We start from the raw sequence: 20,153 nt of genomic DNA on the forward strand, positions 1-20,153 counted from the left end.
CTCGGGCAGGTTTTCCTGTCAGGGAAGGGTTAAAGCAGAAAGTCCTCCTGCGTGGCCGCTGCCGGGCCGAGGCAGTGAGGGGGTTTAACCGCGAGGTGTCAGCGTCCCGCCGCTGGGAGGGGTGCGCGGAGACTGGGAGGTCTCCGGTTCCACTGGGAGAGCTCCAGTTGTGCTGGCAGGGTGTTGACTCGAACTGCGGTGCCACTGGGGATGCACACATTGGCTGGAGGATCGTGGAAACCTGTTTGCTGGCGTGCTGGTGGCTCAAGTCCTGGTGTCCTGCAAGGCAGCCCGGACAGCTGCGCTCCTCGTTTTGTCTTTTCCACACGAGTAGGACTTGGATACCATGAAGGTGGTGTATGGTGGGAGGTGGGCCCCTCAGTGTGCCACCCCTCGGCCATAGTGAGCTGCGTTCTCTGTCACGACAAATCATGAGGATGTGTTTTCAGATTCTCTGAAAAAATTCCATGAAGGGAAACATAAAAGCAGTTAAGGGTTCCTGATAGTGTGATAGCTCTTTGTTTAACCAGTGTGTGTAGTGATATGAAGCCTTGAGTACTTTGGCAAAACTGAGTGCATAAAATAATCAATGCCCTTTGTTTCTGAAATCTTTGGTTCAAATGTAATTCACGGGTGAAACGCTGTTTATTTCAGCTCAGTTATGTACCTGTGCTCCATGACAGCCCTGGGTAGATGGTCACAGACAAGATGACTGCAAGTAGCAGAGAGCGCTTCACAGGAGGCCTGCAAGGCACAGGGGAAGCAAGAGAAACTTTCAGAAAACGAAGTAAAAAGACCTCACCCTAAACAACGAAAAATGGAATTCTAAGCTGTAGTTTTTAACTCTCTGGGCTTGCACATAAAGAAATAGAGCTCCTAGTCTTGGAAGTAACTCTACTTGAGGCCAAAATGCCATTGCCTTCAAGTACACATGACAGAATCACAGAGCAATCTAGTCTGAAAGGGACTCTGGACCCCTTTCATAAGAAGGGATAAATTCAAAGATAAGATAATTCAAAGATCAGATAGGTCAGGGCCTTCTCCTGCCCAGTTTTCAAAATCTCCAGGGACAGAGATGCTTGGGGTAGCCTTGAAAATCCTGGACAGCATCATGCTACTGCTAATCAATGCCCTGAGATGTCTGACAGAAATACAAAGAATGCAGTACAAACATGGAGATCCATCAGTGTGACTGCAAAGATGAAAGAACTACAGTGCCTAAAGGAGGTGTGTGGTGTGTGTACTATTTGCACCAATGCTGTTGGAGAACAATTAATAGAAGTACACTGAAACCTGCTTTTAACTTGCTGCAGTGATGTGTTTGAAGAGCATCAGCAATGCTGCACCAGTATTGTGTCACTGGTGACTGCCAGCCCTCAGATGCTGTCTCTGCTGCCATTTGTAGGCACTTGGTTCAATGCATCCGTGATATACAGACATTGCCTACATGTAGGCCTGGTTCTAATAGTGAGATACTTAGTTTTAAAACTAAGCCCGAGAATTTTGACAGATGAGAGACATAGAAGGGAAAATAAATAAATGCCCGAGCTAAACTTGGGTCCCTATGGTGACATTAATATTTTTTAAAGTAGGGTTGTTAATCTTGATATGTAATTATGAATAGAAAAAAATGCAGATCCTATCACTCATGTCTTCAAACCAAAATTATTAAACTTCCTTTTCTCTGTAGCAGCACAGCTTGCTCTTGACCACAGTCCTGAGTTTGTGGGGTTGGTCAGAAGTGGAAAATTCTAGTTCTGAAGGCCGTCATTTCTCCAACAGTAGTCAAAAACCAGATTTTATTATATTTGATTTCCAGGCAAAATTAACAATCCTGCTTCTCCTTACCCCTTCACATCTGACTCTCAGCACCATTTTCCTTACATTCCCTTCCATCCATATCCCCCACAAGATTTGTTTTTTAGCATGATGAGCCTGCTCTCAGGGCTTGCGTTCTTGCCCTATGCCACCTTGGGACTTCAGAGCCAGTGACTGGAAAGAATTATGGAGGGGTGAGAAAGCACCTTAGAGGGTGGAACAGTGCATGCTTAGTTTTAAACTACCATTCATTAAACTTCTAATTGTAAAACCAATTGTTGGTGACCTTCCTACTTAAGCTCAAATAGACTGCATGCTGCTAATCCCTCTCCATCCCCTTCTTACCTCTCTCTTGAACAGGGCTCTCCCAGTTTACTTTCTTTTGGAGCAGAACTGTCTGCCTTGTTTTCCATCTCCCTGTATTGAGGGCAGTTGTTCAACTGCACTAAACTTGCAGAGTAAGAAACAAGACTGATCTTCTGTTGCTCGTTCCCTGTAGCTTCGGTGTTTGTCCATCTTGAAATAAATTGCCCTTTATCACATCTCTGGGAGAAAGAGCAGTATTATCTGTGCTTTATTGGAGTTAAACTGCACAGTCCAAGAACTGCACTGGACAGGAGGCATGTGGAAAAAGCAGACCCTGATGTTGAGTAACCTAACTACAAATCTCCAATCTTTATCTCAAGACTATCCTCCCTGGTCACCTATGGAGAACTAGTGACTGCTCTGCTCTTTCACACACCCATAGACTTCTAAAATGCCTTGTCTTCTGGTGTCTGCAGCTCACAAGATGGGTGTGCATCTGTATATCATATTGTATAACAGTAGGTACTCCTCATAGTACAGCACTCTGCGAAGTTCTTGAATGATGCTGTGATTACTTTCTCTCCTCGTGACCAGTTGTGCTAAAGAGAACTAGTTCGTGAATTGCAGGCAAAGCTGTCCAGCTGCACTTGCTGTGGGAAGTCACAGCTTTATGATGAGGAGACAGAATTCACACCTGGAGGAGTGCAGGGAAAGGTAAATGCCAAACCTCTTCCTTCAGCACACAGAGGAAGTAGGCAGGGCTGTGCCCTATATATGATGAGGTTGAATTGCACAGCCCAAGACTGTGCAGAAGCACATGGAAAGCAGACCAATCTGTAGTCTTTATCCTAAGAGCATCTTCTCTCATCATCTGTCTTGGAATCTGCTTGGGTTTGGCCTTAAAATTTTTTATAAATAATTTTTTATAATTTTCAGCTTGGCCTATGGGATACTGAAGTTGCAAGGTTTGAATTTGAGCTGTAGCATCTGTCAAGGAAGTTGCTGTGAGGTTTGTGGGTGGTAGGAAGGAAGAGTTTCAAGCAGCCGTTGGATCAAGTTCTTTAAATAGCTGGTTGGCTAAAGAGCATGTTTTGTTTTGAAAGTGTGAAACCCTTCATAGAAACCTTTTCATATTATTACCCATCAGGGGAAGCACAGCTCAACGAAATCAAACTCCGTTTGGGATTTGTGACATTTGTTCAGACTTATGTGCTTCTCAGGTTAGAAACAGAAAATAATCTGTTGTTTCCTCTCCCCGTGTAGAAAAACATGAAGAATACGGAATGGGCTTTGGTCAGAAGTGAGATTTAAATTGGTATATTTATCACGACAAATGGAAAAGACTGATTTAAAACAGTAAAAGTGATGCATTCTATAGAAAAAAAAAAAAAAAGATTGGATAATTATCATTTCCGAGTAAGAGAGACAGAAAAAACAGTTGTTCACTCAGCATCCATGGAGACTTGCAGTTGGCTATGTATATGAGTCAGCTGTTCAAATGAGGATTATATCACTTCTCCAACAGTGCCTGCCCTTTTCCCATGGATTTTTCTCTCTATTATTGTCAGACTTTTTATTTTAAAAAGTTGCTTCCTCTTCTGAATTTTTAGCCTTCAGAAGTTCCTCTGAAGTTTTCACTCTGTTCTGATGACACAAGTGATAAGGACTGACTGCTAACAAAATTCAGAGAAAAATGTAACCAGAGTGCCTAACCAAGGTGGGTTTCCTTTTCCTGTAGTCAGAAATTGTCCTCGTGGAGACACACGATTGCCACAGTAACTGCTATCTGGCTAATGCTAGCAGAGCAGCAGCATGTTTTACTCACCTGGATTTTGCAGCTGGATGTGATCAATTATGGACATTGAATGCTTGCTGGGTCGGACAGCCAACCAAGCCAACTTCGAAGTGATCTTGGTTAATGTCATGGCTGAGTTTCCAGGTTAACTTGGTGAATGAGTTTCTATGCTGCTTGCCATCTGAGACAGGCATATTCTGCCATGCAGCGGGAATGTGTACCAAGAAAACAGTTTTTCACACCTGCTCCACACACCTCTTGGTGCTCTGGAGTCTGCAGAGCAGTGGAGAAGCAGGCCTACTGTGTCTTAGGCAGGTGAAATGGCTCATGCACCCATTATCAAAGACATTATTTACATTGAACAGAAATGTAGGATTGCATGAATGACACTTGAAAACATCCTCTTTTCTTGAGAGAGAGAATAACTTAATGGATTTTGGGGAAGAAAGATAATGTTATTGTCATGGAGTTTTTGGCAGTGTGCCACTGATAGAATTCCTGACAACCATAATCCCATCTTCCTCTCAGGAACCCTCGAGCTTGGAGGTCCTGGAAAAGAGGCACTGGAAATCAGTGGCTCCTTAACTTGGGAATTCCTTTGTCTACTTCAGGCTATCATTCAAGATCCTGGGCTGCCTACCTATATTTGTTCAAAGCTTACTCCTGTGATAGACAAGTACTGTCATCTCTTGGCATCACTGTGGCAAAAACTTTGTTCTCTGGGCCAAGAGACCTGCCTGGGTGCAATGGGAAGCTGAATTGCATTGGATGAGTGAGGAATGAGTCAGCCCAGGAATAAGCAGTGCTGGTGTGGTGCTGCAACAAACCACCTGCTCTCCTGTCATGGATCAGCACCAAAACCAGAACAGACAGTAGAGAAATAATAACTCCTTTTCCCAGACTAAAAATAACACAGTCAGGATTTTTGTCGACTGTGATACTTCTTCCTGTTGTGGTTGGAGACATTTGATAGCAGTATTACAAGAGGGAATATTATGGTAAAAATGGACTGTCTGGAACTCCCTACAATATGTAACTGAGTTATGAGGCAGGAATTTTATCATTAGCTTTTAACACTAGCATTAGCTCTTTAACGTTAAAGTATACGTAGTCCCAGCAGAAATCCCAAAGCCATCCATTTTGGCTTTAGTGCTACAGGAAAATATAGAGATTTATTTTTAAGCAAAAGGCTGAAGAGATACAATCCCATTACAAAAAATTTCACAAGTTCTCTGCTGTCAGTAAAAGTAAGGGTCAGCCCTTGTTTATAGAGACCTACATTCAAGGTATATAAATGTGGCATCAACATGTGAGGTGGGAGCCTAAGCTCCCATCACAGTCACAGAAGATTTTAGGGAAGGATTCAGCTGCCTAAATATCTGGACCTGCATCCACTTTTGACGCCTTAGAAAATTCCTGGAGGGGCCATAAGATACCCACATGACCCTAGACACCTACTTTCAGGCAGCTGTGTTCCACCTGCACTCAAATCCATCCCAGGAGTCCAGAGAGATGCTCAAATGCAGACTGTGCAGAAGATGAGACACAGGCTCACATAAATGCTTGCATATGGATAACTAAATGTGTCTGTCTGCAGTCTGCACCTGTGTGCCAGTCCAAATGTTTGTGAAACCTGCAGGCATGGTGTTTCAGTCTTCACTAATGTGTGGCCATAGAGTTGATAACAATGTGCTTTTGCTGTAGGTTGCTGTCCTAATTCAAGTGGCAGAGAACAAGACTTTGCAGGTACTCAGTGCACAACACGGGGAAGGAAGGAGAGGCACATGTTGCTCCATGAGGAACTCTTTTGTTCTTCTGTTGGCTCTTTCAGATCCTAGAAATTCAGATGATATGTCTAAAGCCCAGGTACCCTGCTAGTCAAGCTGAGCTGGGGAATGCCAGAATTAAAACTTTCTCCTTTGCTGCACAGCCTTGGTTCCTCCCCAGAGCAGGTGCATCCTGTGGGGAAGAATAGAGTAGTACATCATGTGATTGAAAAACAAGAGCAGGATGCCAACACAAGGAACTGAATTCAGGCTGCACCAACAGCTTTAATTCCAGCATTGCCTTACACAACGATGGCTTAGATCTGCTATAATATTGCTTTTTTCCCCCTCTTTCAGTCTTATATGCTATGTACGTTTAGAATGTTTTCATGAGATTTAACTAGGAAATTGGATGTGTGAAGCAAGTGATGCAATACTGATGATGGAGTAACCCATGGAGAATAGGAGGCTTGCTGTCATCATTCAGCTCTTGTGCCAAAATCCATTTCTAGCTGACCCAGCTATAAATGGGTATTTGAGCTTTCTGGCTAGGGAGTCGAAGACAGCTTTGACAAAGGCACTTAGGTAATTCACTGGTTGGATATAGCAGCTAAAGGGCCTTACTCTTGGAGGTCAGGATAGTTGGGCTGGATACTCGAATGTGGTGTGGTGGGCTGGTAGCATGATAAAGCTGTTTTCTGAGCTGAAGGCAGATGAGTAACTGCTAAAGCAAAGATCTCTGATTTCTTTATATTCTAGTCTTTTGAGGCCTCCTAAGTGCTTATATAGAAGAGAAATCACTTGTGTGAAGGGACATGACATGAAAATAACGCTGACTGAACAGGCAAGTCTTAAGAGACAGAGGAAGACAAAAGTTATCTGTCATGAGGTAGTAAATCTGTTTTGTCGTCCATTTACATTCAGATTTTGTTTAATCATGGTGTTTCCACAGCTGAAGAAATGCCAGGTCAAGGTGAGGGGGACTGGGAAGCTCTTTTATACAACTCCTTCTCCTTACCCCTTGCTGGTTGACAATGTGTAGAGCTCCTCTCTGTTACGCACATCTTCCTTTTTCTCCCACTATTGAAGTGCCTTAAAAGAAATTCCAAATGGACTTTCTTATCCAGGATCTGGAAGATTTAGGCTCATGTGTATTGAATATTTAGAGCCCAGGTAAGCTTTCTGAGTGTGATTGTCATGTCTGCCTTGGGAAGAGGCTTTCCTCATCTCTGGTGAAGTGACCTTGCTTATTCTTCCTGGGTTTTCTGGTGTGGTTACAGGAAAGGAAACGGGCAGTTCCTCTTCTTGGGATCCTTAGTCTTGTCACAGTCAAAAAGAATGAGTCACTTACCATAGAAGTAGCCATGTTGTTGTTTGGATACATTTTGAAGTTCATGTTTTCTGTTCTGTGGCTTCTGAGCCTTTCCACTGCACGTGGATTATCTCTTCACACTTGCTCTGCCATGAGGGCAAGATGCATGTGTTTTTTACAAAAGAAAGCTGTCATTCCCTCTTGACGCAGGGCAAGAGGCAATGGGCACAAATTAAAACACATGGAATTCCATCTGAATGCAAGGAGACACTTTTTCACTGTGACGGTGGTTAAACATGGGAACAGGTTGCTCAGAGATGTTGCAGAGTCTCTGTCTGTGGAAATATTCAAAAGCTGTCTGGACACGGTCCTGGGCAACCTGTTCTAGCTGACCCTGCTTGAGTAGGCTGTTGGACAGGAGGATCTCAAGCCTCACCTGTTCTGTGATTCTGTGGTGAAGGAGTTGCAGCTTCCAGAAAATGGCAAATGCCTTTTGCAGCTTGCAGCAGAGCCCTCTCATTCCACTTGCTTGGAAGCAGAGTGCCACTGCTTAGCATGCTGAGTGAAGTGGCATTTTCTCTAGTTTCAGCCTACCAGTATGGTAATCCTCACATAATTTCTCCTGTCCAGGTACTCTCCTTCCCCTTTTTCTGCATCCTGTGAACACCTACACCTGGAAAACATCATACCTGAGATGCTATTTTATAATCTGCTCCACTTTTGGAGCAGCATCACTTCTTTGCTGCTCACAAAATCTAGCCTGCAGCCTTTTACAACCACGGTAGTAGTGATACTGCTGGTCAGTTCCTTTCCTTCCCGCTACTTAGATATGCCATGCCATTCAAACAGACCTGCAGTACCTACAGAATAGTATAAAAGTAGGTACAGTACATGTAGGGCCTGGATGTTTTAAAGACAGACAATGGACAATTTATCATTCATGCAGAAAAATGTTTTATTGTAGTGAGGTTACACAGGAGAAAAACTAAAGTCTCCCTACTCCTGGTTCAAGGTTATGCTGAGCCATAAAAGGGGAGGTAAGTGCTAACCAGAACAAGTTCCTACATGTAAAAAACACATTGCACTTCCAGTCATTTTTACAAGGCTATAAGGATACTATCTGGTATTTTCCTTTTTTAAATTTTTTATTATTATAATTTTTTTATTGAGCTGCAGCTTTAACTATTTAAAGCTGGAATCCAGAATGTTTCCTTACAGGAGTTTTTGTTGTTTGGGGTTTTTTCCCCTCATAAAAGCAAACCTGAAGATACTCTTTCCTTCTGCTTAGCCTGTGCAGTTTATTTAGACCAAAAGCACTCAGGCCATATGAGGTTTACTTGATACATTCCCATCATGACCTCGTAGGGTTTTGATGGCTCTAAACCCAGGTGTACAACACTAATGCTGGTTAGTAGTCAGATCATTCTATTACCAGCAAGCAGGAAAAGGGAACGGCGGCAGGTACTGGGGATTTATGGAAGAGTGCTGAAGTGTCCTTGGTCATAGAACAGCTCTTCCTCAGTTGGGGTAACTGCCAGCCTACTTCTTAATGCAGAAAATCAGCAAAGCATCAGCCTGGCACACACACGTGACAAATGGCATGGTGACAATACAGAAGAGAAAAGGAAGGTGGGACAGGTTTGGGACCTGCCAGCCTTTTAATTGTCCTTTCAAGGATACAAATACAACACTGTTTATCAAACACTAACTAGTTTTCCCACACAACAAGTTATGTACAGCATATTCACTTACATATTTACATAATAATACACATGTGACATGTCAAGCTGACAGACAGTTCAGGAGAGCCTCAAGGAAAAAAAATGTTCATGCTAGCTTATTCTTGGTCTCTCGAAAGTAAAATCTTACAAAGGATGAGCAGAATGTCTATTTTTACAATATTTACTTTGTACAGTGCGTAGAGGAGGGATAGGCTTTTTAAACATAGGATTCCTTAGCATACTGGATCTGGTCTACCTCAAAAACTGGCTGGCTGCACCTCCGAGCCACATACTCAAGTTTGTTCTTTTGATAGGATTCAGACATGGCTCTCAATCGGTAAACTCCCGGGGTCACAGGTAAACTCACACGGGAGTTTATTCCAACGGTGACACTGAGAGTTTCGGTGTCCACATCAGAATCCTTCCCTGCAGAAACTCTGCCACTGGGTAGATCCCTTAGAGCCGTACGTGCTGCGTCCTGTGCACAGCTGCTGCGTGGATGAGGTGGCAAATCATCCTGGTGTGACACCTTTAACCTCATAGTTTGAACCGTGAGATTGTTGGAGGGAACTTTAGTGGCCAGGCAGTTTTTTGTAGCCTCTTCGTAAGAGGGTGGTTTTCCAGGATTCCTCTGGTCTACCTCTCTGAACACTTCATCAGCTGACCTGAAACGGGGCCTTTGCTGGTATGCCACAGGCAATGGTTTGTCATCATCAGGGCTGTTCTGGACAACTCTGCAGGAGAACTCATCTTCTTTCGTTGTGAAACTGTCTCTCTGAAAACCCATGTTTTTTCCAGGCCCCCAACTCTGGGTTTTTATTAGTGTTTTCCTGCAGTTTGCAAAAGAGAATGACATGGAATGCTTCTTGATCTCTTTGCTAGGCATACTGCAGTCTTCAGTGGCCTTGGTGGAAAAGGACTGGGGCCTATTTAAAAAGGTTTTTTTGGGACTAGAGGGTGAAACTACTGGGGAGCTGGTGAAGACCGAGCCATCAGAGCTCTCCAGGGAGCAACTGGAGGGTGTTTTAGGTAGAGAGTCAGTTGATAATTGTGAAGGCAAGATTGTGAGACATTTCTCCAGTGCCTCCAACCCTAGCTGTTTCTGCTGAAAAAGTCCTCACTTTTGTTTAGCTTCTGTTTCCTTATCCTGCCTTCAAGGCGGTTCTGGAAGGACAGGTCTGGCTCCGAGTACCTCCTGTCCATTGTGCTGATGTCATTTCTGAAATTAGCCAGTGAAGGGGCAGAGATGCATGATGGATATCTTCTGCTCACACTAGTGCTCCTCCCTTTGGGCTGCTCCACCTGAGAGGTACGAGGGCTGCCTTCACCTTCAGGATCTGGGCTGTCATAGGCAGAGTCATTCTGATGAGCAGCACATAGGTGTTCTGTGGGGAGAAAGCACCTGTTAGTTTTCACTGATCATTTGAGTACAAAAGGGAACTGTATGGAAAGAGTTCCTGTAGAAGTGCACTTCAACAGTCTCTTGAGCCCTCTACAAATCTCTGTGTTTCCACAGATGTATTCCCATATCAAATTGAAGAACTTAGCCCAGCAGCCCCAGTCTGTGACATGTCCAGTCCCTTCTCATACCTGTGGAGCTGTCTGTGAGCTCCAGCGACTCCTCAGCCAAGGCACAGATGGGCAAGGCAGTGTCCTCCCCAAATACTTCTGAGCAGTTGTTTATGAGGAACTCCACCAACACCGTCACCTGCACACAGAAAACAGTTTATTTCAGTCAAAAGAGCTGAAAACATATTGAACAGTCTTTCCTGCCCCTGCCTGCTGTCTTCGTATGAAGGGCAGCACTCAGCAGGGTGGCTTCTGCCCAAATCCTAAAGTCAGAGGGTTAAGTCCACTCTGGAGGATGAAGCCTGATGCTGCACATGAATCGATCTGCCCCAATACAGACAAAACTCCATCAGCCACAGCTTCAGTCTCACTGTCCAAAGGCCGATGCCCACCGGGTGCCCCTTGCCCTCTGTGTACGAAGTATTCAGGAGCTGTGCTATGGCACAAGGGGCTGCAGAGCAACTGCTACAAGATGAAGAGCAGCATTGCCCATCACATTGCAGACACCTGAGATGAGGGGCACCCCGATGGCCAGGGGTACTGCTTTGTTCAGCTTTTGCAGTGGTATTGGGATGCCTACGGATAACTCGGAGCTGTCCCAAAGTGGGTGGCTGCTTGGGGAGTTCAACACACCTTGTCATTCATCTCCTTCTGCACTTCCAGCGGGAGCATGTTGTCTGTCTCTGGGCCCAGCATGTTTGGGCCAATGCAGATGGCCAGATTGCTGGAGTCCATCCTGTTGGTCTCAGCATTTTGGCTGATGTGGTGGAGCAGGGACAGCAAGTGCTTGAGCAAGGCAAGGTTTGGTCTAGGCAGTTTGTCAGCCACCCTGCATGAACACAAACAAAATGTGACATTAATTCATGGTGCAGCAACCGCTACTTCTGTATTTGAGCAAGTCTCAATTAAACTCAGATAGATGACACTTCCTCCAGAGAGAGGCGTGTGTGTGCTTTTTTTCACTGCTTAGCGGAAGTATCATTCAGAAATCCCCAACAGCAGCTAGCATGTGGTTAATTATAAGATCTTGAATTAACAAGGTCTTGACTGAAAGGCAAGCATTACAGCAGTCCCTGTCCTTGAGTAGATGGGATGACTTCAGGGGATGTCACCAGAGGCTTCCTGACAGCACATGAAAGCCCACGGTTGTGCTGTGCAGCTTTTGAGATTTTGAGAGACATCATTGGCCTCTACCAGCCACTCCATCACCTTGCAGCTGGTTACAAAACTTACTCTTTCAATTCTTCAATTTTTTCCTCCTTGCTTGGCTTCTCCAGAGCTTGCATCCACTTCTCATAGAGGTCAACCAACAGGAGTTTGGAGGGAATATTCCGGAGGAAGTCCTGCAAGGCCAAGAGATTTAGGTGAGGCTTTGAACACTACCCTTGAGCACAAAGGGAGCATCACCCTGACATGGGCTCACTAGGAGGCAGGTTGGCTTGAGCTACCTGACCATCAAACACTGGCAGAGCAGTGCACTGCACAAGTACATGCCAAGTACCCTTGCCTTGGGGTAGTAATGGGACCCAGCTCTTAGCTGCCTTTCCTTCACCCATAAATGTCAGCATTCCTCCCTGGGGAGGATGCTGAGGAGGAGGATGAAGTGAGTTTCCTGTGAGCACACAGGAAATCTGCGGCACAACAAGTGGGACTGAAAATCAGTTGGAGAAGGAAAATGCCAAATTTTCCTAAGCCTGAAATATTTATTCTGGCTTGGCCCTGGCTTTAGCTTGGAGTCCCACCTAAGTCGGCTCTGGGCACAGAGGTGAGCCTGTGCAGATTAGCAATGCCCTCCTGGTGCAGCAGACCAGAGAAGCTCACCTTCAAGACCACTGCCAGCAGGTGCACAGATTTGCTTTTCAAATCAACGTTCCCGCCTTTGTTTAGGTCCTCCTTCAACTCCTTTCGTGCTTTCTCATTGGCAGCTTTTCTGAATATCCCTTCAGTGGAAGGTCCTTTCATATACAATATAGCTAGGAGATCCTGCATGGAAAAAAAACAGACAGGAATGAGAGAACAGTTACTTGGGTGAAGGAAGGTCCTTTAGCAGGTGAACATTTCTTTAGAAACAGAAGAAAAATTGTCTGGAGGTACACTGTGCTCTAATTAGGTCAGTATCTAGTTCTTGCTCCAAGTAGATTACATGGGCAATAACCTGATTTTCCCCCAACCCTTCTTTTTGGACTAGTGAATTCTGCTGACTTCAGTCAACTCATCACTTCCAGAAGGAAACAAGGGATAACTTAAGTCTTAGTTCAAATCCCTTCCCTCCCAAGCCAGGCATATATTGGCTAGAAGAGACAAAAGCCTGTCCATGGGAAAAGCCAACTCAGAGGGAGAACCATCACAAGACCATTTTCATCCAGAAGATAGTGTTTAGGTTGTTGGTGGGAGTCCATACCTGAATACTTTTTTCAGGGAAATACAGAAATCCTTAGCAGTTTATGCAGCTGAAAGATTCATTTAAATGACTTCTGTAGAATCATGAATGTTTATACTAAGGAGCAGATCTTCTCCTATTCCTGGTCCTGGGTAGTCTCCACTCAAAGTTACTTCCAGTGAAAGCTGGGTGAGCTGGATGAAACCCACAGACCTGACTCCTTCTGCATCTGGGATGGTCCCTGAGATTTTCAGAAACACCAAAATCACTCATCTCCTGGGTGCTGCAGCACAAGTACCGGGCCTCCTGCCTCACACTGGAAGCTAGAGCTATGGAATGCATCACCAGGCTTGCTTACCTGGACTGGTTGGGGCAGTGTGTCATCTTCCCCACAGATTATTGACAGAGGCTGGCCAAACAGAGTGATTTTGGCACCGGAGTCTAGCTGCCCTGTGGAATTCCTGTTGGTAGAGCTTCGTCTCAGAGTAAATGACTGTGATATCACCTTCTTTCTTCTCTTTGTTCTGTCTGCTGCAAGCAAAAGGAAAGCAAAAAATATTTTTTTTTAAAAAAGAGAGCATGCTACGCAGCATTTCATCTGTGTGTGGTGCAGAGATGTATATTCAAACAGCTCAAACTAAACAGAGAAACTGAAAGACAACTAAGTGGTTACTAAGGAAACAACCGCCTAAACTGTAAAACTGTGACCATCCCTCTAAGGACACCACCTTTCCTGTTTTTGAGTTTGGTTTTTTTCACATTCTAGCCACCATTTGTTCTTAGAAAGTGGGAACATACAAGGCATAGAAATTACAGTATTTACAGAGATTCTTGATATTGCAGTGGTTTCTGTGATAACTATCTAAGGCTGATATGTCACTTGGGCAGCTGGCAACTACAACAATTTTCACTCTGCGGTCTGGCTGTGCCCCATCTTTAAAGCAAGGGTGGAACTAGGGACTTCTGCTTTTCAGCCTCTTTCACAGGCTGAAATAAAAATACACAGCTCCAGCTCTGCCACCTTCGAAGCCAGCTCTAATGACAGTGGTCCTGCTAGAGCTAGTGCTTGACCCTGCCAGCCAGCCAGCCAGTGGAAAGTGACATTTGATCCAGAGGATGGGAGCATCACAGCAGGGCCTCATTGGCTTCAGGATCAGAAATCTCTTAGCATGGGTTTTGCATCTGCCTGTTAGGAGAGCATGCTAGGAATTTGGAGATGATGGTTGTATTGGGATGAGGTGCGGCTTTTTTTCCCTTCCAGAAACACTTAGAGAAGGATCCTTTTGCTAGAAATCTTTCTAAAGGAGTTGCCTTCTGCAAATTTCCTATAAAGGAGTTGCCTTCTACTCCAAAATTAAGTTGTCTTACGCAGATGGGAAGTTCTCAGGACCTGCATTTGTGGCTTAGCACAAGTCCATGGTAGGGAGGGGTTAAAAGCTAAGAGAACATCACCTAACATTATAGTGACATAGAAAATGTTTGCTTCTGATACTCCTGAAAACTGATCTGATACGATGGTCTGCTCCAGATCTGACCCTGCCCTGCTAATGTTCTCCTCCGGGTTGTTTACAGGTGCTGAGGTTTTGCATGGCGAGAGAAAACAAGTGCTGCTGCTGCTGCCAAGGGTGTTTATTTGCTCTGGCGTGCAACCACTGGTAGTGCTACTTGCCTGCAGTGCCACACCTCAGTGGTGATGCTCAAGTGAGAAAAGAGCACATTTGCTTTCTGTCACTGCCAGGGAACACAATGAAATGTGGCTCAGAGAACCAAGTAACAGGGATACAAGACCTCTGTCACTCAGCACTGTCACCCTTGCCACTGAGCATAAGGGAAAGAAGTCACTTGCAAGTGAGTGGCACTCCAGGGGTTAAGCCATCTCCTGGACAGGGCTGAGGGCTGTGGATTGCTCTCGGGGAGGTGAAGAGGGCAGTTTCAGGTGGTTTTGCAGAAGTGCCAGCAAATGCAACCAATATGTAAGAAGGCAATTCCTCTGTTTGTTTTTAAAACTCACCAGTCAAGTGGAAAAGTCCATCTTCAGCATCTGCTGGGACAAGCGGGGGGCATTTCTTGGCATCAGCCTGCAAGAAGTGTGTCAGAGTTACAGAGCTGCCACCAGCAGCCGACAGCCACCAGCGAGTTGTGGCAGCTCCTCAGAAATCTGTGAGAGGCTCCAGAGAAAGCCCAACACCTGCTAAAGAGGCGCCTGGGTGCAGGAGTGACCCTGCCTTGCTGCCCAGCAGAGGGGTTTGTGGTAAACCCTGCAGCCAGCCATCCCAGACCTGCCCAGCAGGTCACAACCCTGAGCTCTTTCAGGCTGCTCTTTATGTCCTCTCCTGACACTGGAGATTTCCTCCCAAACTTCTCCAGGGAGCCTTGATGGCTCAGAACCTGCCAGATTCCTGAGCAAACTCCCCAGCATCCAGGGAACAGGCTGGATGCTCACAGCAGTGCCCAGCTCCTTCTGCATTGGCTGCACCCACTCGTGGGTAGTGTCAGGCAGCCGGCAGCTCCTACACCCCCACTTTTGTGAAGATATTTCACATTAATACCCAACAGGGATCAGGGGAAACGTAGCAGCTACTTACCTCCAACTGGCACTCGATCAGGCTCTCCATGTTCCCAGCATTTAGTGTCTTTGACTAGGAGAGAAAACAAAGACGTTATGTGAGTAATGGAATGCTACGGTTTAGAAATCAGAGCTTTTCAAAATCACTGCTGACAGAGCTGAAGAGATATTTCACATTAATACCCAACAGGGATCAGGGGAAACGTAGCAGCTACTTACCTCCAACTGGCACTCGATCAGGCTCTCCATGTTCCCAGCATTTAGTGTCTTTGACTAGGAGAGAAAACAAAGACGTTATGTGAGTAATGGAATGCTACGGTTTAGAAATCAGAGCTTTTCAAAATCACTGCTGACAGAGCTGAAGCAGTAAAGACACTCACGGTATTACAGCTGCTTAACACTTTCATTAGGAGTTTGATCGGGGGAGCTCTGGACACTCTGCTTTCCTTCGGTCCTTTTGTTTGCCTGTTTATTGAACAGGGAACAGACTAAGAAAGAGCTTTGTGAAACTGCACCCTTCTTGTCTTTCTCCCGTGCAAGCTAGTCTAGCGTTTAAGTATGATCCCGAACCAGCAAGATATCCCAGACAAGTCAATCATAAAACCCTTCTCAGGAAGGGACTCAGCCCCGCTGCTCTAGCTGCCTCTTGATTAAAACAGAAAAAAAAAAAAAAAGCAGCTTTCCATTTATAATCCTTGCAAAAAATGAGCAAGTGGCAACAGCTACGTATGGCTGTTAATCTGCAAACACAAGGCTAAGGAAGTCAGTCAGCTCTGCCCACGAGCTACACTTAGCAGTGGGCACACCTCTCCCCTGTCTGTATTTTTGTACATCTCTGTACGGCTGCATCTGAAGCACTCCACCGACTTTGACCGCGACACCACAGATTTAATCTGGGTGAGTACTTACCCAAGGAGTGAGTCCAGCCAGAGCTCCCTCACCTCCCGGGAACTGCAGAGGAAAGGAGAAACAGCATCACTCCCCGCTGCTACTAATCCTCTGTATGGAGGCAGGCGACTAAACAGTTCTACCCCACGTGTGCTGCCTTATATATGCAGAAGGGGCAGGTGGAAATTCAGACAGGAAGGAGCATCATGGGGCAGGGCTGAGACGCTATGAAATTTCTGGCTTCCTCTTTCCTTTTAGAGAAGCTACTTTTCTTTTTTTTCCTTAAAGAAAAAAAAAAAGTAGCTGTTGTGTAGCTTGTTATGGATGGAAAAAATGAGACACTCGCCAGGTAAAGGTTCCATCTAGCATCACCAGTGTGAGGTGGGATGTGCAGAGGGGGCTGCAGTGTGGGCAGCTTCTCCTTACCATTAAAGGGCAGTGGGTACAGTCTGTCCTTTGACTGCTCAGAGACCTTAAATTTTGTCATTTAAAGACGCAGTTACACTGAGAATAGTTAAAAGATGGGGGAGTGGAATAGCCAACATTCAGTGAAATGTTTTTGTATATTGTTGAAAAACTAGTGGCAACAGCTTACTGTCTGTGAGCAGATGTAGACACACACTTTGCCGGTGCCAACTAGTTCTTGAGAATCTAGCACTGGACTTCTCTAAAATAAGTGGTGTCATGTAATAATTTCATAGGGTATGACAATATGTAATAAAAAGCCTTAACTAAAATATGTCTTAGTAAGGATTGTGTAATAATAAGTAATAAAGTGTAACTCAACTGAAGAGATCAAAAAATCCAGGAAAAAATCTACCTCTCCTCTCCCTGTACCTCTCCAGGGTCTGTTGCTAACTCGCCCCAGCCTGGGCACATCAGGAACATAAGGAGAACAGTATTCACTCTATCATTTCTATGAAAATTCATCAACATTTGATGCTAAATGCATTATATTAGTTCTACTGATTCATTGACAGAGGCAAATTACAACCTGGTATTCTGGGTACCAGTCTTTTGATCTAGTGAAAAAGAGGGGCTAAGGCTGAGTCCAAGGGCTGGGAATATTTCAGCGGTGGGTTTAGGTGGAAAGCACACCTGTAAAACTGGTCTCTCCTGCTTCCCCCAGTGGGTGCTGTGTTCCACAAGTGAAGGGGACTAGGCTGTGTTGTAGCACAGTTCTTTGCAGATGCTCGTTACAGCTACATCCGCTGCTGAATTAACCCTGAAAGCCGTTCTTTGCTTAACCACATCAGGCCTGGCCAGTGTAGTATTCGCCCTGGGCTGGCATGCAAAAGAGACAGGGCAGTCTTGGCTTCCTTCTGTTTGGCAGAAATCCAAGGTGGAAAGTTCACTTTTGGTTAGACAGAGCTGTGTCCAGAAGGGCAAAAGGAAAGCTGCCCTGCTTTTGCTGAGGGAGATGCTTGTAGATGACCTTTCAGGTCCTCCAGAGGCACGTCATTTCCATGCTGCTGTAGAGATTCCAGTCTGCAGACTATTTTAGGGCTGAAACTTACAGGAACCTAAATCATTACTCTGCAGCCCTGTGTGTTTAATGCTGATCTTTTACTCACTGCTGTAACTGATTTTTTGTTAATTAGCAGTCCCATGACATCTGTCATTTCCCTACTAAATTTCATGATGAAAGTTCTTGCAGGAATTTCGTCATCCTGCATCACATTTTCCTGAGAATTTCTTCCGAGGCTCCCTGGCAGCTGCAGCACCCCTGCTGATAGTCCCAGCAGGATTTCTGGGACAGGGGGCATCTATTTTTCAATACATCATTTAAATGTGCATCTAAACATATCTGTTAAGTATCTCAGAGGCTTAGGGGACCTATGCAATTCAATTCTGCCTTGCCCTCACTTCCAGCACCATACGCAGGTGTATTTCTGAGCTCAGTCTGTTGCATGATTAAGACACAGGGTTTGATCTGGAAAATGTGCAACTCGTGAAGAAAATGGGAGTTTAATGGATGGTGATTAGTCAGGCCAGAAGCTTAGATTACAAATAGGGCACAGCTGTACACAGGGCATAACGCTTTGAATTTCCCAGGAGGAAAAGATACAGTAATGGGTGGTGTAACACTAGCACATCACCAGACTGTCCGCTGGCACACGCTGCTGTACCTCTGTCTAATTAGTTCCCATCTACTAACAGGTGTGGGCATATAATGGCCATTGTACATGAAAGGTATGTCCATATGGAAAATTATTAGGGTTTTTCTTACCCTCCTGATATCATTCTTTTTTTTTTAATAGTTCTTTTATGTTGTGTATCACAAACACTTAATTTGTGCCAAAATGGCTTTAAAGCAGTTTATTTCATTAAAGAACAAATATGCCACATCTGAATAGCAGGCATCCTAAAAAACTATGGCTTGGCGGAGTAATTGTGTGGCCGCAGAGAACGAAGCTTGGATGTATGTGTGAAAAGCAGTGAGTGAGCACGCGCTGGCTCCTGTCGAGCACCCCAGATCTGTGTGCAGTGTGCCAAGGTCCGAAGAGCTGCCATGCCAGGTGGGTGAAGACAGAAGGACCAGCACAGCCTCAGCTGCCCTCACACCTACCAGCCACCACTTTGCCCAGCCAGTTTTTGGAGAGAGGGCTTATATAGCGCTTGCTGCCAACACAGACCAAATGGTGATTTTCCCCTTTCTACAGTCAAGCCAAGTGTTTTCTCCTCTTTTCTCCTCTCTTCTCTTATACTGTGGCTCAGTGAAGGGCTCCGGACCATAGCAACGAAGGGGCAGCATCAGTTGGGAGGAGGAAGGAATAGGAAGCTGATAGTAAACAAACGAACAAAAGAACAAATCTGCTGTGGCTGGAAAGCATCTGTTTTCTTCTCTCCTTATCAAACCACAAATGGGAAAAACCCAGACACAGCCACAAACTTTTGTTTATTTCTACTACTTTTGCAAATGTTTGACATGATGGCTCTTAGTAATGAGGGAGTGTGTGAATGAATCTTGAAACCCGCCTTTGCCCTCTTGTTGTACCAGCAAGGACCCAGCAGGACTGGAGCTGTGAGAAGGGCACAGCAGGATGCTCCTGGAGCAGTGACTCTTTCAAGCCCATATAGAGCAGAAAGAGCCTTCATCAGTGCCCCTCTGTGTGGAAAATGGGTTGTATTCCAGTTTTGTCCTCCCTGCCACAACCACGGTCTCCCCAGGGAACAACGGGAACGTTTGACAAAATAAGGAAAGCAGTAATGCCAAAGTCAGAGAGTAGTTGGGTTTGATTTTTTTTTTTTTTTTTGAAAGGAAAGCTCTGCGTGATCTGTCCATGGACTCAAAGAACAGGGCATTGTGTGGGTTGCTGGCAACAGGTCACGTTTCTACACATCTTCTGAAGGCAGCTCTGATTACCTGCCACTCTTGAGAGTGTGTTGTGGATTGGAGAGACACAGTTCAGGGTTTGATCACAGAAAAGAGGGCAGCATCAGCTTTGATCAGACTAGTCCCTACCTCCTACCTGGAACAGTTCAGAATGAGATCCACAACCCAGCTGATGCTGAACTCCCGCAGTTTTATTCAGGTGGGACCTGGGCTCATGCTAACCCTACCTTTGGAAACGGAACCCCACTGTCATTTTTTTTCCCAGCTCTGTTCAGCTGATTTCTATCTTTAATTAGATGTCAAGGTTAAAATCACAGAATCATAGAATCATTAAAGTCGGAAATGACCTCAAGGATCATCAAGTCCAACCGTCAACCCAACACCACCTAACCCACTAAACGATGTCCCGAAGCACCACATCTACACATTTCTTGAACACTTTGTTGGCACCAGTGTGTTCCTATTGCATAGGAAAAAGTTACAAATCAAAAACAATACTGTACATGCAGCCAAGGGTGTATTCTGTGCCCTTCTTATGACACCCTTTTGGTTGCATTTGGCTTGTTTGTTCTTTCAAGACTAAGTTGGCAGCTCTGAAGTTTTTTACTTGTATTTTTACAAATCTGTGTTTGATTACAATAAACAACAAGTAGAGAATGTGTGCAATTAAGTCTGAATTATTTTCAAGATTTCTG

General features: G+C 45.0%; 1 protein-coding gene across 1 annotated transcript; it reads right to left on the minus strand.

The window, feature by feature from the left end:
• Positions 1–8,935: 8,935 nt before the first annotated feature.
• TAGAP (T-cell activation RhoGTPase activating protein) lies at positions 8,936–15,640 on the minus strand. Its single transcript, XM_010074969.1, is given in 10 exon segments — positions 8,936–9,831; positions 9,834–10,103; positions 10,309–10,426; positions 10,921–11,116; positions 11,521–11,630; positions 12,109–12,270; positions 13,026–13,198; positions 14,679–14,745; positions 15,453–15,506; positions 15,614–15,640. Coding segments are annotated over 10 exon segments (2,073 nt in total).
• Between the last annotated feature and the right edge of the window lie 4,513 nt (positions 15,641–20,153).

Source organism: Pterocles gutturalis, unplaced genomic scaffold (assembly GCF_000699245.1).
Source record: "Pterocles gutturalis isolate BGI_N339 unplaced genomic scaffold, ASM69924v1 scaffold1752, whole genome shotgun sequence".
Classification (NCBI taxonomy): Eukaryota; Metazoa; Chordata; class Aves; order Pterocliformes; family Pteroclidae; genus Pterocles; species Pterocles gutturalis.